At 40.1% G+C, this 16,518-nt stretch overlaps 1 protein-coding gene across 1 annotated transcript in view; it reads right to left on the reverse strand.

The window, feature by feature from the left end:
- Positions 1-469: 469 nt before the first annotated feature.
- Positions 470-16,518, reverse strand: part of Lrrc66 (leucine rich repeat containing 66) — a 37,178-nt gene continuing 21,129 nt past the window's right edge. The window contains exons 3-5 of the mRNA XM_058584253.1: positions 15,246-15,415; positions 10,012-10,201; positions 470-8,765 (exon numbers count right to left, since the gene is read on the reverse strand). Coding sequence (XP_058440236.1) covers positions 6,751-8,765; positions 10,012-10,201; positions 15,246-15,415 — 2,375 coding nt within the window. The 3' untranslated portion in view covers positions 470-6,750. The remainder of the gene's footprint in view (positions 8,766-10,011; positions 10,202-15,245; positions 15,416-16,518) is intronic.

Genomic DNA, 16,518 nt, shown 5'->3' on the forward strand with positions numbered 1-16,518 from the left:
ATCGAACCCAGGGCCTTGTGCATGCTAGGCAAGTGCTCTTCCACTGAGCTACATCCCTAGTCCATTTTTCTTTCTTTCTTTTTTTTTTTTTTTTTGAGATAGGGTCTCAATAAGCTGTCCAGTTTGGCTTTGAACTTGGGAGCCTCCTGTCTCAGCTTCCTGAGTAGCTAGGATTACAGGTGTGTGCCAGTGTGCCTGGTTGGTTTATGTGAATTTTTAATCTCTACTATTACAGCCTCTAGCCATGCCTACCTGCCTGCCTGTGTCAATCAAGGTGATTTCAAAGATACCAGTGACTTTTCCTTAGTACTCTGGTTATGAGATTACTTACCTTCTCTGTAGTCTCCCCAGCTTTATTTGCCCCACAAGCTCCTTGGCTTTTGGTGTGGGATTTGTAGAATGAGGTGTATGAAGTGTGAGGCTTTTTACCATTATTAATACAAATTTCACATCATAGCAAACAAACAAATAAACAAAAACCTGAACAATTTATTTTCCACTAAAAGAAAGCAGGGTCCTTGGATATAATCTCATTTCCAATCATGGGATAATATTATAGACCGTCTTGGAACATTTATTGTCAAAAAGCAATGGTAATTTAGAAATTCTGGATTAACACACAGAAGCCAGCTGAGAGGGGATCCCATTGGTCCAGCTGTGATAATTTGGCCATCAAGAAATAAAATTAAAAATTATGGCTACTTGAAATTATGTTCAGTTGTGAAAAGCCAGAATCGGTAATGATAGCCAAAGAAAAGTAATGAGAATTTTCTTTTCAAATAGCAAGTGAGTGTTGTATATATTCAAATGAGCAAAGATGTTATTCCTGCATAATTCTATGAATTGCTTCAGGAGTACATGCGCGCACGCGCTCACACACACACACACACACACAGGCAGATGAAATATATGTCAACCAAAGACTGAAAAAATTTCATGCCGAGGTTTGGAATGTCCTTACCTTCTCTGTAGTTTCAGAGGTACATTCATTATATACCAAATTATGGAGAGAGTCTGAGAATTTAGTCACACATCCTTTGCCCATGTCTCCTAGAGTTTAATGAAATATTAAGGTGGGAGTTTGAAAAAAGTGAACTGGATACGTTTGTGCAGAAACTAGATTCAGAGAGCTAGACAGTCTTGCCTTCAAGTGCAAAAGATATGATGTATTCAGGCAGCAAAAAGATGGGCCTCTCTCCCCTTGAATCAGTGGGCAGGCTGACCAGACCTCCTGTGGTAAGCCTGCAGCTTGTCACTCATGTTTTCTTGATGGCTGATTAATCTAGTATAAAGCACTACAGACCTCCATCAAAACTTGGCACACATAGGAATAACTGCTTCCATCCCTCCTACCTCCATTTCCCTTGGATCTCAAAGTACTTCAAACAAAAGTTGCAGCCTTGAGAGAGTGGCTTTCATATTTCAAATAGATTGTAAGCAAGTGGACATCCGCTTGACTGCATTTATTTTCTTCTGCTGGTAGTTCTAAGAATTATTCCTGTGTACTCCTGGTTACTCTCTTGATTCTCCCTTTTGCCCTGCATGGTCCTGGAAAAGAACTGGACAAAACTTTCTTCAGGAGAGACAAAAGACCAGCCTCACACCTTGGACGGGGAGGAAAGTTCTGTCCTTCTGATCCCAACATGACCTTATTGAAGCTGAAGGATTTCTAGGATGCAGCATTAAATAATGACAAATCATTTATAGGACCTGCTACTCTTCAAGGAGAGGATTAAAATTTCATGCTTTGGGTTAGGTAAGTATTGATCCAATATTTATTTAATGGCTTTAGAAACACATGAAGATAACTTATATCAGAGATTTAAAAAATGTTTTTTAGGTTACAATATCATGATAAGGAATTGTTAGGCTGATGAAAATTTAAGAGTTACTCTGCCAAAGAAATGCAAAGAAGGTTATTGAAATAAACAGTAAGATGTGATTTAAAGCCATTGAAGTAAGACTAGAACTAGAAACATAATTAGAATAAGTGAAACTAAAACAAAGGCAAAACTGGGGAATAGGGACTCAGTATAACTTGAGCAGCTTAAAGTTTGAGGCTATTTGGTGGCAGATCCCTAGCAATTTTGGAAATCTGATACAGGGCAGGCCTCAAATCTTATATCAAGCTAAGCTGAGAAGTTTAGAAATTATTTTTATGGGAGGGGGTGGCGCATGACTGTAATCCCAGTGACTTGGGAGGCTGAGGCAGGAGGATTGCAAGTTCAAGGCCAGCATCAGCAACTTAGTGAGGCCCTAAGCAACTCAGCAAGACCTTGTCTCTAACAAAATATAAAAAAGGGTTGGGGATGTGGGTCAATGGTAATGCACCTCTGGGTTCAATCCCTGGTACAAAAAAATATATTTTTAAAAACATTCCTTTTTTAATATTTATTTTTAGGTGTAGATGGACACAACAAAATGCCTTTATTTTTATGTGGTGCTGAGGATCGAACCTGGGTCCCACCCGTGCTAGGCGAGCACTCTACTGCTGAGCCACAATCCCAGCCCAAAAGTTTTATTTTTTACAGAAAACAAGGGGCTTGCTAAGAAATAGAGCTGTTTAACTAAAAAGCTTATGATGTTTATGCCACACTACCAGAACTCTTTTGGGAAGTCTGAACAAAAATAAGAAAGCAAACAAAAATATTCAAAGCTGTGCATACTTTTTTTTTCTGTTTCTGGAATATAATTTTTTAAAATTTTTATTTATTTTTTTACTTTATGAAATACCTGCCAGCACTGAGATGACCTTTAACTTCACAGACTGCATGATGGGACTGAAAATCACTAAATAGTTGGAATTTTGTCAACAGAAGAGTCCAGTAGGTCTCTATCAAGCTATGTGAAACCTCATTTCTCCTACAGTGCAGAACAGTGCAGTGGAGGCCTAAGGGAGCGAGGGAGAGCTAGTTCTACGTGAGTTGGAAGGAAGTGAGCCAGGCTTCGGAGGAGGTGACACTTAAATAGAGCCTTGAATGAAGAGAAGAAGCTTGCCAGCTCATTGTGGTGACATCAGATGTGCAACCTAAAAAAGTAGGCAGCATCGAGGGCCCAGGCAGAGTTAAGTGATGCAGGCGGGCGTGTCTGTAACTGTGAGCAGGTTGGTACAGTTGGCTTGAATTTTGGGTACCAGGAATGGGGAAGGATACAATGAAAGGCAAGCTGGAGGGTAAACAGACCATGGATGTCCTTGTCCTGTACTAACAAGTTTGCTCTTTCCTTATCTATTCAATAAATGCATATATTGAGACCTACTAAATGCCAGACCTTGGGCAGACAGACATCTTTGTTGTTGTTGGTATTTTCTGTATAGAATGGGCATATGTTAAACTAATAACCAATAAAATAATCATTTTACTTGTGATAAGCTCTCCCATGTGAAGGTAATTATGTGTAATCACATCACACACATGAAGTATTAGATTTGGTGGGTAGAGGATTAGGGGGAGATACTGGGTTTCATTTTAGATATGCTTAGCTTGAAGTGCCTATGCAGATGTCCAATAGACAATTGGATGTGAGTGTAAAGTTCTGGAAAGATTTCAAAGCTGGAGTTACAGAAATAGGAAATATTAGCCATTAAGTGGTAGTTGAAGACATGAGGATTGATAGCTCTCACAAGGAAAGTGAGGTGAGTGAGAAGACAGGATAGTCAAGGCCCAAACCCTAGAAAACCTGCATATTTAAGAGGTGAGCATAGAAAGAGAAGCTGGAAAAGGAGCTTGAGAAAGAACAATCAGAGGAGCAGAATTAGGAGCCAGTGTGGGGTGGATATTCTCCAAAACCTACTTTCTACCCTTCTCCATCCTGCTCTGTGGCTGGGAAGGCTGACCACTCTAGCTTCTGGAGGTCAGGCACTGGGAGGCACTGGGAGGCGCTGTGAGGAGACTGGAAGATGGAGAGGCTGAGGGTCCGGGTTCCCTGGCTTGTTCCTGCTGGACTGTCGGGCAAACTGGCAACTCCCCAGTCTTTTAGGCCTGAGGTTGGTAAAGCCTCTCCCCTCTTGCTAGCCCTCACATCCTTCATCTTCCCTTGTTAGTTTCCTTTAACCCTGCCTGGGTCTTTGCAAATGGTTCTTCATGAAGGTGTCTTCAGTCATCCCTGTTTCTTGCAATCTCTGTCCTTCTGGGATCCTCACCTTTACTGAACGATATCACAAAAGGCACAGGATCCTAAATCTCTCCCCCAAAGCTCATGTGTGGAAGGCTTGGTCCCCAGTGCAGCAGTGTTCAGAGGTGGGAATTTCGGGAGGTGTTTGTATCATGAGGGCTCCAACCTCAACAATGGTTTCGTAGGTTAGTGGGTTTTGTCAAAGGGCTTTGCAGTATAGTTAGCTCTCGTCTGATTCCTGGCCACCATGAGGGGAGCAGCCTCCTCCACCACATGCTCCCACTGCTCTGATGTTTCACCTCTTTGTAGGCCCCAAAGTAAACTGGACTGAAACCTCTGAAAACATGAGCCAAAATAAACATTTCCTCCTTTAAGTTGATTTGTCTCAGTTCTTGTGTCACAGCAGTGGGAAGTTGACTAACCCAACGTTTCCAGGTGGGAGTGGCCAAGGGTCAAGTGCTGCAGAGGTTTTACTTGATGAAGAGTGAAGAGTCCGTTGCATGTGTCAGTTGAAAGTTGCTTTTGACTTTTAATGGCACAGGTTAGAGGGAGGATGAAGCTTGACCACAGCATGCCGAAAAGTCAATGGACAGTCCTTTGACCATTCCTTTGAAGAACTTAGCTATGACAGAGAGAAGGCAGTATTTTGAGGAAGCTACTAGGTGTTCTTTTCTTTAATTTTAATGTTGAGAGGACTTGAACATGAAACATCAAGAAACATCCAATAGATATGGAGAGCTTGGGCATGCAGAAATGGGAAATGTGAATGAAGGATCTATACCCAGGACTGAAGCAAAAGCAGACTGGAGGGATTATCCTTGACCAAAGAATACTGATTTATTCTTAGATTGGAGAAAAATAATGAGGGTAAATATGGATATAAACATGTTTACAGCTATGGGGTAAAAGAAAGGAATTTCTTCCTCACAGTCCAGATTTCCAAATTTTCTCAGTGAAACATCAAGGATAGTCAAAGTTTTAAAATAGTAATTATGAGTGGGAAAGAAATTAATCAGGAATCCAGTAAGGGTCTCAGGAGTTTGCTGAGATAAATAATTGTCGTAAATGATATAAACAAGAATAGAATGTACAGTGAGGCAATTGGAAAGGTGGGATGTGTCCATATTATGGAATTTGGTTTTTATAAAGATAACAGCATCCATCAGAGGTTTTTGAGCAGGGGAGTAGTAAACTGGATATAAGACTGTTAGGAGATGAGTGGGGCACAGAGAAGTATTAAAGATCACAATAATCTAGGTGATAGGCAAGAGATGCACCTTATTTGGAGACTGAGAGTAGACAGAACAAGTTTAAGAGTTATTGAGGAGATGGATCCCACAGGATTCTAACATGAGGTAGATTAAGGGACTTTCTTAATCTTTCTGTTCTTTCCCACACTCTATCAATTTCCATCTTTTTCATAAACCTTGATTTAGCCAAATTGCCAAGCATCCATCCAGGTTGCCATACCTATCTCCTTATCTTGTAGCCATCCAGGAACTTCCAATGTACTTGGCTTACAGGCTACTCAGATGTAGGAAATAAAAGAGAATGAGTCAGAACTAAGTCAGAAGTTGTAACTAACTGGATTTACTTGGAGGATGCCATGCTATTGTTAATCAAGAAAGACAATATAGGATGTGCTGTCTGTGAAGGAAAAGGATGAATTTTAGGTGCTGGATAATTCACATGGATTGAGCAAGTGGGTTTAAGGATGTGAGTATGGAACGTAACAGGGAGACTGGGCCTTGTTGTGCAGATCTGGCATCATCTATATCAAGCTGATTGTGAAGCAGTAGGTTCCACATTTGCAAGAACTTTCCATCAGTCCTTGCAAAACCTGTTTTGGCCCAACTCAGATTTATAGTATTGTTTCTTCACCATTCCCTGGTACTGGTAAAGGGGTCTTAAGGAAAGACTAGGGAAAAATCCTGGAGGAATACTGCCTTTAAGGGGGCAAGCAAAGAAGGAGAGTCAAGAAGGAAACTGAGAAAATGTCAGAGAAGCTGAAGAATAAACAGAACAGCTCATGAGAGACCAAGCTGGAGAGTCACACCAAGAAGGCTCATCAAGGACAATGGTGTTTCTTTTACGGAAAACATTACTTTTTCTCTTGAAAATTGAATTTTAATTAACATTTTGTTGTATAAAATGGTCTCTCTGTAACTTATTAAAAATATTTAAATTGTTCTAAACCCTTCCAATCTTATGGTTTCATGATCAGTCTTCAAAAAGCTGTGCTAGTCTCTGTGGAGAATTCATTAAAAATCTCTTCAACATTTCCATGTAAGTGCTTCATTGTGGACTAAAATGTCACTTGAATCCCCTGTAATTACCAGGTTGAACATCCTTGTCTTTGTCACAATGGGGCTGTTCACATACACAGCCAACTCTCATCAGGTTGCTCTGGGTCTGCGTCCGAGCACAGACCTTGTAATCATCTTTTCTATGGATTCTCCTCTGAATATTTACCCTGGTCTCTATCACTGAAATGCTCTTATGCTCTTAGTGAACTGGGTTTATTTGGAAGCTCTTGTAATGATAGTGCTTAGTTCTTGGAACTATCTCCAAAATATTCTCCCGTTTCACACTTAAGAGCCAGCTTATCACCATAGGATTGTAACACCTACATTCAGCTTATGAATTTTCTGGATTTTGTGTCCTCAAATGGACATAAAGCCCCTTATTTGCATCAGTGTCCATTTGGTTGGAATCCTGGTCTCCCCCTTGGGAATCTTGTTGTGAGAGTTTTAAGTTTTCTACTGTAGAAATCTTGAGAGCAAAATCTTTTTGAGCTGTGTCTATTCCTTGAACGAAAGGCTCATATCTACAAGTGTCTAGATCTTTTTCATGGCAGGCTCTCTCAACAGTATCTGAGAGATCTTCAGCAGAATGTGGAGGTGTTTGTGGTAAAATGTCCATGTTTGAAAATTCTAGGTCTCTAAGTGAGTAATGCCATTCTGGGGTCTCCTGCAGAGCTATGTCATAATCATAAGCGGACATGTCCGGAATCTCAGCTCTTGAAGGACTGTTACCCAGGGATCTGGGCCAGGTTAATGGATCCTCAGATATGTTGATGTTAGAGGCACTTTCCAAAGAAGTCTTGTGCAAACCAGAGTCTGATCCAGAAATGGGAGAATTTTCAAAATTATCTTCCCGAGTTTCATATTTCCCCAGAATATTTTGGAAGGTGATGTTGTCCTGAAGACTTTCCACTAACATCACACTGTCCTTGTGCATCCCTGGACTCTCAACTTGCAGGGGCTTGGTGGCCCCACTGCTCTCCTCACCGTGCTGCTCTTCTTCAGTCATGTCCCTTATCACCTCTGAACCCTCTGAACTGAGGGTGAACAAAGATCCTTCATCGGAATCGTAGTCAGTCTCCAAGTCATACTGAGTGTCAAACGGTGTACTTTTGGGCACTGGCTTCTCATTAGCAGGAGTGACACTGAGGTCACTAGCCCATCTTGGCATGAGGGCTGACAGGTCTGCATCTCTTGGGTCGATACAAGTGCTTGCACTGTAGATTTCTGAATGCTCTTCCTCAGCTTTGGCCCCCTGGCTCCCTGGCTGCTGTGCACTCAGCAAGCTGATGAAATTGCTCACTTGCATTTCCTTAGAAAATTCTATTTGCAAACCCGAAGTTTCCAAAGGTGACTGTTCAGGGACCCTTATTTCCTTACTCTCTCCAGTCCTCTGTGCATTTGCATGTGTTAGCATTTTGGATTCAGAAGCTGTCACTTCTCTGGGGAGTGACGGGTCTAATTCATTCAAATGATTATGGGTTGAGCCAGAGAAAGTCCTTAATGTGCCAGCTATGGCAGAGCCACCCATTGAATGCTCACTGGGAGAATATTCCTGGGCCACAGTTTCATAATTTAATTCCCCGAGAATATCATTCCTATAGATGTGGTCATGTGCTGCTGAAATTAGTTCATCATTATGAGCGTTTGGATGTCTGCACAGAGTGAAATGGGTTGCACTGCTGTTTGGAAACATGTTATCATTTCTACTTGCTGCCCCAGTGTTGGCCCTGCATTGTTCTGTGCTCTGCAGACTGCCAGGTTCCTTTCTGCTGCTTCCCAGAGTTCTGTCAGGAATGACAGTGGCACGTGGACTTGGCTCTGTCACCAAAAAAAAGTGCTGGTTCTCACAGAGTTTTGGAACATGCAAAGCTTGGTGCAGATCGGTCCTTGGATGCTGTGTGCTCCCTGCAGCTTCGATTTCATCATAGAAGCCCTCATTTGAATAGGCATTATCTGAACCGGGGCTTTTGTGCCAGCATCTTTGTTGCCACAGTCTGTCAACATAAGGTCTTGTAAAAGCCCCCAGGCAGAAAGCCACAAAGAATGTGATGAACACAGATAGGCAGATGGCCAGGACAAGGTCCTGGGAAGCGTCCTCCTTTCTGCCAGCAGCTTGAACATCCCCGCCATTTCTGCCCACTCTTGGCAGCTGTCCCTGCATCTCCCTGAGATCAGAGCCGGTGTGGGCCTCCTTCCTCAGAGTGGAAAAGCGCACAGACGCTCCTCCCTGGGGCCTCGCTGCTTTGTTCCTTATGAGGCTTTTCATGTGGTTCAGATCAATGGGAGGAAGGTGAATCTCCCTGGAAATTCTGCTTTTGGGAATCTCCAAATGTGCTTTCTCATTCCCTGTAAGTGGGAGACAAAAACCACACACTGAGTGGATATGAAAATAAGGTTCCAGGGTGTATCAAAGCTGTGAGTTCTCCTCAGTCCTTATCTTACTATATTTTCAAGTGTATATTAAATGATGACAAGCAGTCTTCATTCATTTATTCCTTCCTTCCTTCCTTCATTCTTGTCTAATGCCAACAGTATACACATGGTTCTGTGCACAGTTATACATGGCTGTCAGGAGTAGAGCTGCTGCTGGCCCCAGGAGACTGCATGTTTCTTAGGCTTCCTGCCTGCTGCCTATGGGAGGAAGAAGCCAGACCAGAGGGACAACCATATCGCTCCTCCTCCCTCTATACACTCAACTACCTCATGTTTGCCAGAACATTCTATTAGCTCCAGCAAAATCTGTCTTGTTCCTTCCCAGGGTTGCAGTATTCTTTTCTCACCATTCCTCAGTGCTGGTAAATAGAAAAATACATTCATTTTTGTCTTCTGGTCCCTGGCCTCTGTCTTCTCTATTCAGAATGCCAGTACTGGTTTGTACAAAGGAATGACGTAAGTGTGGTGGACAACATTCTAACCTCCCTCTGCTCTTTGTGAATGTCTTCTGAGCCTGGTAGGTATGTCTCTGATTCTACTTTATTGGCAGTCCTGAACAGAATTGAGCCCAGGGTTCAGTTTTTAGAAAATCTGACTGTTTTCAAGTTTTTTTTTTCCTCCTTCAAGATAGCTAATTAATAATGGGGGAAAAAAAAAACTTCCCAAAATGTTTAATTCCAACTGAATTTTGGGAGAGGCAAGGAACAAATCAAAGGGAAATATATTTTTGAAATATGTGTGTTTTTTGTGTATGTATAGTATCACATTTTCAGAGTCTCAGCAAGCATTTAAAATCATGTTTCAAAATTTAAAAGTAATTTCTTTAATCAATTTTTTCGAGAATTAGGGTAAAACTGATGTTTTGAGGCTTCAGGGTAAAATTTTCTTCTACTGAAATTTATTTTTTACTATAACCAATTGATTCTGAGTGATATGAACTAGTTTTTTTTTTTTTTTTACTACATGAAGAAAATCATTCATAAACTGAGGATATAGTAAGGCATCAATGGCTGTGACACAGTCCAAGGCTGACTATTGCTGGGGTTCAACAATCTTGCTTTTAGAGGAACTGTCACTGTTTCAAATGACACTACATTTTTATATGCACTTTTCAGTTAAAATGGAACCATTTCAGAGAAAAGAAGTGTGACTGACTTACCTACAGACTTATTGCAAAGTATATTCCACTTTCTCCTCCAGGATTCAGAAATGAAACTTTGGAAGAATGTCACTCTATCATCACACTGCCATTGATTATCTGTCAAGTCAACCTCCAGATGGGGAAATTCTAGAGCAATGATCATCATTGGTAGGACAGTGGTCAGAGCATTGTTGCTGAGGTCTACAACCTGCTTGAGAAGAAACAAATTTAAGAAAGTTGTGAATAAAGATATCCAGAGATAAAAATAAATGTTATAGAATGATATTGTTTACATCTCTATGGAAGCACTATGAGTTTAGTACTCATTTGAAAATCAGAAGGTACTGGGTTTAATTGTCTGCTTTGCCCCTAAAAACTCTGTAAGTCTAAGCAAATTGTTTGCTTTTTGCAAACCTACTTTCCAGAGGTGTTGTAAAGAATAAATGTATGTGAAAGCTTTAAGCATGGTATCTGCATTAGATGGCCAAACATTTTCTCTTTCTTCTTTCCTATGAATTATAATTTATACTGTTAAATATACCTAGAGTTTTGTGCTGTCAAGGTCTAGAAATGGATACAGGCTTAGAATTTCTAGAAACGCTGTGATCTTGAAAGTAGCAAAAGATGCCAGATGATGAAGACCAAGAACACAGAAGAAATCTGGTTGACGAGAAGTTGCAAAGATAGATCTTTTACATCAAACATTTTCTCAAGGATAGTACTGCAGTTCTTTGCATCTATGGATATTTAGAACCTGCAAGATGACAATTTGTCTAGTCTAATAAAAAATGCAGTGGGGAGACTGGGAAAAATAAAGGACTCAACGGTTTAGAGACCCAGAACAGTCAGACCTAGCAGGGGTAGGATAAAGCAGGGGAAAACAGTCAGATGCAGCTCCAGCTACTGTTTGCAGAGCACTGCTGTATATCTGGCACTGTGCTGGGTTCCTCACAAACATTATCTCTAATACTCTGACAATGTCCTCACTTTCCCCCTTTTTTACAGAGGAAGAAACTGGGCTGAACCACACAGTACATTCCACACAGACCTTGGCACAAGGGCCTGGTACACTGCAACTGTTCAGTAAAGAATGAATAAATGAAGTGGCAGAGTTGCAATTTGATTTGGCTTCACAGCTATGTGCCTTTGAAGAACACACCCTCCCAGACTCATCACACTAGAAAGAAAGAGGGACAAGGTGGAGGAGGCCTGGAGCAGGAGACACAGAGGGGGGATGTGAAGTTTAGGCAGGTACAGGTGGGAGAAGAGAAAATCATAAACAGAAAATGCAAACCTTGCTTTAAAAAAAGAGGCCCATGGATAAAAACTCTAAAGGCCAAATGTTATCAAGGCCAACTGCTTTTATAAACATCAGGGGGGAAATCAGCATTTACTTCTTGGATTATATAAATTCCCAAGAAGAGCTAATTCAAACAACTAAATAGTGCTACAAACAAGAACGCTATGTATAGAATCAGAATTCCTGGTGAACTTTTTCTGAGAGCAATCTTGACTTTCAAAGGAAGGTTGCTAACAACAGGAAGCAGAAGACTAGGGTTGGGAAGGAGAAAACACTTTGCTTTGGCCTTGTCTTGCCTAGGATCAGTAGCTTTCTTACCTCATTCTTCTTAGATGCAGTGATTTGTGAAGCAATATTATATGCATCTCCTAGTCTTTCTGTAATCTACAGCCCTTTCAAATGCATTTTGAAAATAACTCTCTGAGAAATAAAATAACTATCTAATAGACTGAGATATCCCATTTTTTAAAAGACAGATGGTTATTTTCTTATGTAGCCCTCCTCAACAGCAGAGTGAGATATTCTGATGTTTTTCAGATAGTTATTTTCTTTGTAGTGCATTTTGTTTTCATCCTGGCATCTTATATTACAAATCATGGAACTGAAAGCAAAACTGAAGGGAAGAAAGGAAATTAATAAAGTGATTCAGGAGGAAAAAATTTCTGAGAAAAGATTAAAACAGAATGGTAACACTTGCCTAAAGAAACACTCATCCACTAGCATTTGAAAAGGCTGTACATTACAGAGAGACTGGAGAAGCATATGAATAGTGTTTCACAAATCACTGCATCTAAGAAGAATGAGATAAGATTAAGAAAAGAAATGCTAATTTGAAATGTCAATGGAACTTATTTTATTGCATTTAAACATGGTGATGAAATTATGCTTTGAAAAATCCATCTAGCTTCTGAAAAGATTCCCACATGGGAATACACACAGAATAGTGCAAGTATTAAATTTATCTCCCAGAAGAAAAACAACATCCATTGTGATATTCAGCTTTTTTGGTACCAAATATGTTCATCATGTTCCAGTTTTTAAAGTTACTGCTAAGCATGTGGAAGGGTAATAGAGAAGGAGGAATTGTAGGATTCTTGGCAGTTCTGGTGAATTGAGAATTACAGCTTGTCTTTCGCATCTATCACCTGTGAGTTGCAGAAGACTCATAAAGTACACTAAAAATGCACAGGAAGTAAACAGACATAGGGAAAATTACACATACAAATATAATCCATATATAATGCACTAAATGAGGTTCCCAGGCAATTTGTCAATCTACGTGCACTGCCAAATGAAGTGGACCGTCTCATCTTCTCTAATAAGTTCCATGGCAGACAGATTGTAAGATGGTCCCCAGTGATCCTAACTTCTAGGCTCTAGAGCAATCTCCTCCCTTCAGCTGTGGGCAGGACCTATGCTTTGTTTCCAGCCAAGAACCTACAGCAAAAGCAATGGATGCCACTTTGGTGATTCCATTATATAAAATGGAACTTACATTATTTAAGTTATATAATTACATTATGTAAATCATACTTGCTCTGAAGCAAGCTGCCATGCCATAAAGTGCTCTGTGGAGGAGCTGGAGCCGTAGGCAGGAGACTGAGGGCAGGCTTTCGTCACCAGCTGGTAAAGAGCAGAACTCTCAGCTCAACAGCCCAACAAGGAATTGAGTCTGGCCAATAACCATCAGAGTTGAGAAATGAATACTTTTTCAGCTGGGTTTTCAGGTGAGACTCTTTCAGGTGAGACTCTTTAAGGTGAGTCTTAACCTGTGCTAAGACTTTGATTGCAGCCTCTTGAGATACCCTCAAGTAGAGGTCCTAGCTAAGCCATCCCTGAATTCCTGATCCACAGAAATTGTGAGATATAATATGTGCGTGGTTTTAAGCTGCTAAATGTGTAGTAAATTGTTATGTAGCAATAATTTCCTAATTATCCATGAACATCATCTATTCATGCATTCATTTATTTATTCAACAAATATTTTTAAATGTCCTAGCTAAGCACTGGAAAACAAAACAGACATGATGTATATACTTAAAGAGTGTTCATCTGGTAATAGGGTGAGGGGGCATGGGTTTTATAAACTAACCACACTAAAACTAAATGGTTTCTGTTGGGATAAGTGCAATAAGCATTAAACATAGCATACTATAAAGTGTGGGGGAAAAAGGGGGGCCTGACTTAATCTGGAACCCTTCTTAAAGAGTTGACATTCAAGCTAAAGTTGAAAGAATTAATATGAGTTAGCTCTTCCAGGTAAAAGATCAGCAAGTGGGAAAGGCCTGAGGTGAAAACAGGTAGGAGACCAGTATGCAAGGGGAGAGTAGCTTCAAATGAGGTTAGAGAAGCAGGCAGGGCCAGGACCCTTCTTGAGAAATTTGGAAGAATTTTAACCAATGAATGGCATGATCAGATTTGTATATTAACAGAACAGAGTACTGTGGCCACTTTAAAATTTCTATATGTAGTCTACATGAACAAAAGAGTTTTACCGAATCCTAAGCACTGTTCTAAGAACTTCGTATGCATTAAAACATTTAATTCTCAACAAAACTCTATGAGAAAGAACCAAGTCATCTCCACTTTATAGATGAGAAATCTGATAACCAAGATGGTGTGGCTGGAAAGTGGCAGAGTCTAGGTTGAACCCCATGCAGCTGGCTCTAGAATGCCTCTCCCCGACCTGACCACTGCTTCCCCAGTCTCCTTTCCATGGTGGAGGGATTAGGGAGCCATTCTGGGAGCCAGAGACTTTTTTCATGGCTATGCTTCCATAGCAGTTCCCATCACACTGGGGAAATGTCAGTTATCTATGTCTGTGCTGCCTAATAAAAACCACCATGAGCCTCATGTAGCTATCACGAAATTATCATGTGGGTAGTCCATGTTGGGATATAAAACACACCAGGTATGAAGACTTGGTATAAAAAAGGGAATGTAAAATATCTCACTAAGAATTTTTATATGGATTACATGTGTAAAAGATAATATACTGGGTTAAATAATACATATAACTAAAATGAAATTCACTTGCTTATTTTAACTTTTTAAATGTAGCTACTAGAACATTTAAAATAGTATGTGTGGCTCACATTGTTTTTGTGAATAATACTGGCCTATGGAAGGAATGGGGGTGGGGGATAGAGGTTATAACTGAAGACTCTCCCAGGTTATTTCTGTGTGCCACTCTGGAGGCCCTTCTGGTATTTCTAAAGGACCAATGAGGGGAGATTTCACAATGCCTTTCCAAAGCACAAGGGCATGGAGGAAAGTGCTTGGAGGAAAAGGGGCTGAAGCTGCCAAACCAAGAACAGGGCTTGGGGTTCCTCACTCTCACAGCTGTGAGGACTTCAGGAAACTTAATGCACAGCTCCAAAATGTGACACAGGTTCCCCCAGTACGTGTCTGATGTTTAGAACAGTATGAGGCCTGTGGTGGGTGTGGTACAAAATGCATTAGCATCACCATTTTGGCATAGAAGCAAAAGGGTCACAGGCTCTTAGTGGCCCAGATAGTCTGAATTGTTGACAACTCAGCATTGTCCAGAGTGGTTCAGAGGGGTCTCCCCAAGCATTCCAGTTTGCATGTAAGACACCAAGGGCTTTGACTCATATTGCAGTTTAGGGAGGCAGCCTCACAAACAGCAGATTTAATTTCTTGCCAAATGGTAAGTGGAAGCTTGGAGTTCAATTTAATTTGATTTAGAAAATAATGTGCCAGTTTTTGCTGTGGAGTATTGTTTGGGTGAAGTTCATGTCCATTAATGTGGCCTTTGATTTCTGAAGCAATGAAGAGACTTCAGCTCTTCTAGGGGATTTTAAAATAGACTTACATGTTTTGATTAATAACCAGTGAAAAAGGATATGAGAATACTCCTCAAAGGAAAGTCTTCCAATGCAATTGCCCATATGTCTGAATATCTAAGATATTATAAAAATGATTTTAGAACCTGTAATTTTTTGAGGTCCTTGAAAGCTTCTGGGTGAATTTTGAATATTTTGTTGCTTTTTAAATAAAGGTTCTCCAGTTGCAGGCAGTTATGAAAATCAGACAGCCCAATCTGCAATATCCCATTGAATGACAGATCCAAACTCTGCAATGACTTCAGTTTCCATAGTCCTGTTAAAAGGAAAAAAAAAAAAAAAAAAAAATATATATATATATATATATATATATACACACACACACATATATATATATAAGTTAAACTGGTAGCATTTACTGCAGTATTGTTTGTAAGCATGGAAAATTGAAGACAACATTAATAGTTCTCCATTGAGAAGTTGTCAGATATGGTGTATTAATACTATCAAATAATAGGCAGTTTTAAAAGAGAATGGGTAGATACACCTGTGAGTTGACTGAACAGGAAGGAAAAAATTAAGCTGCAGAACTATATAGAGTATGATTCCAATGTTTTTTTTTTTTTTTGGGGGGGTGGGGGGACAGCTATATGTTTGAGCAGAAAAAAGGCCTAGGAGATAAACTGAACTATTAGTAGTCATTATACTTAGCAGGATTATTGAGAGAAGGGAGGAGGGAAATGGAAGGAAACTATATTATTTTATGTACTTTTGAGTTCTTTCCTACAATGAGCATACACTACTTTTAAATAAAAGCATCAGTGAAAATCCAACCTTGATTAAAGGAGGTGATGAATAAATATTTATTTATTCTATTGAACCATGGATAAAATTGAATAATCTTGTTATGATAACTGAGAAAATATGTCATTTGGTGCTTTATTATAAATAAATATCTCCAGTTTTAAGATTATCTGGCTGTATTTTGTAGCCATGTCCTTTCTTATACTACTTATTGCTGTCATTATGACCATTTCCTCGGTATTCTTGCATTTTCAAAGGTAATACATTATAGCTAGAGTTTGTTTTTCAGCACAATAATCAAACTGAAGTTTGGTTTCTGCCTTTGTACTTCACTTGATTCCAGGAAGTAACCAGAAGGTCTGTTTGGCATTGAAAATAAAGGTTGAGAATGAGGTGCCAGTCATAGCAATCGCCCCAATTTGATTTCCCAGATGGGTCTCACAAGGAAGCGCCTGCATATTTACATTTTCTTCTGCTCTGCTCTAGCATGTGGCTGTCTTTAACTAACTACCGCATATCAGAGTAAACTGATTCAATTCCAGAAGGGTTTATTTCTTGCCTACCAGTCTGCAAGGTACTTACTGTAGGACTGACTGATTATGCAGAGATGATGAC

Source organism: Marmota monax, unplaced genomic scaffold (assembly GCF_021218885.2).
Source record: "Marmota monax isolate L192 unplaced genomic scaffold, Marmota_monax_Labrador192_F-V1.1 WCK01_AAM20220418_F8-fsc00025, whole genome shotgun sequence".
In the NCBI taxonomy this organism is placed as follows: Eukaryota; Metazoa; Chordata; class Mammalia; order Rodentia; family Sciuridae; genus Marmota; species Marmota monax.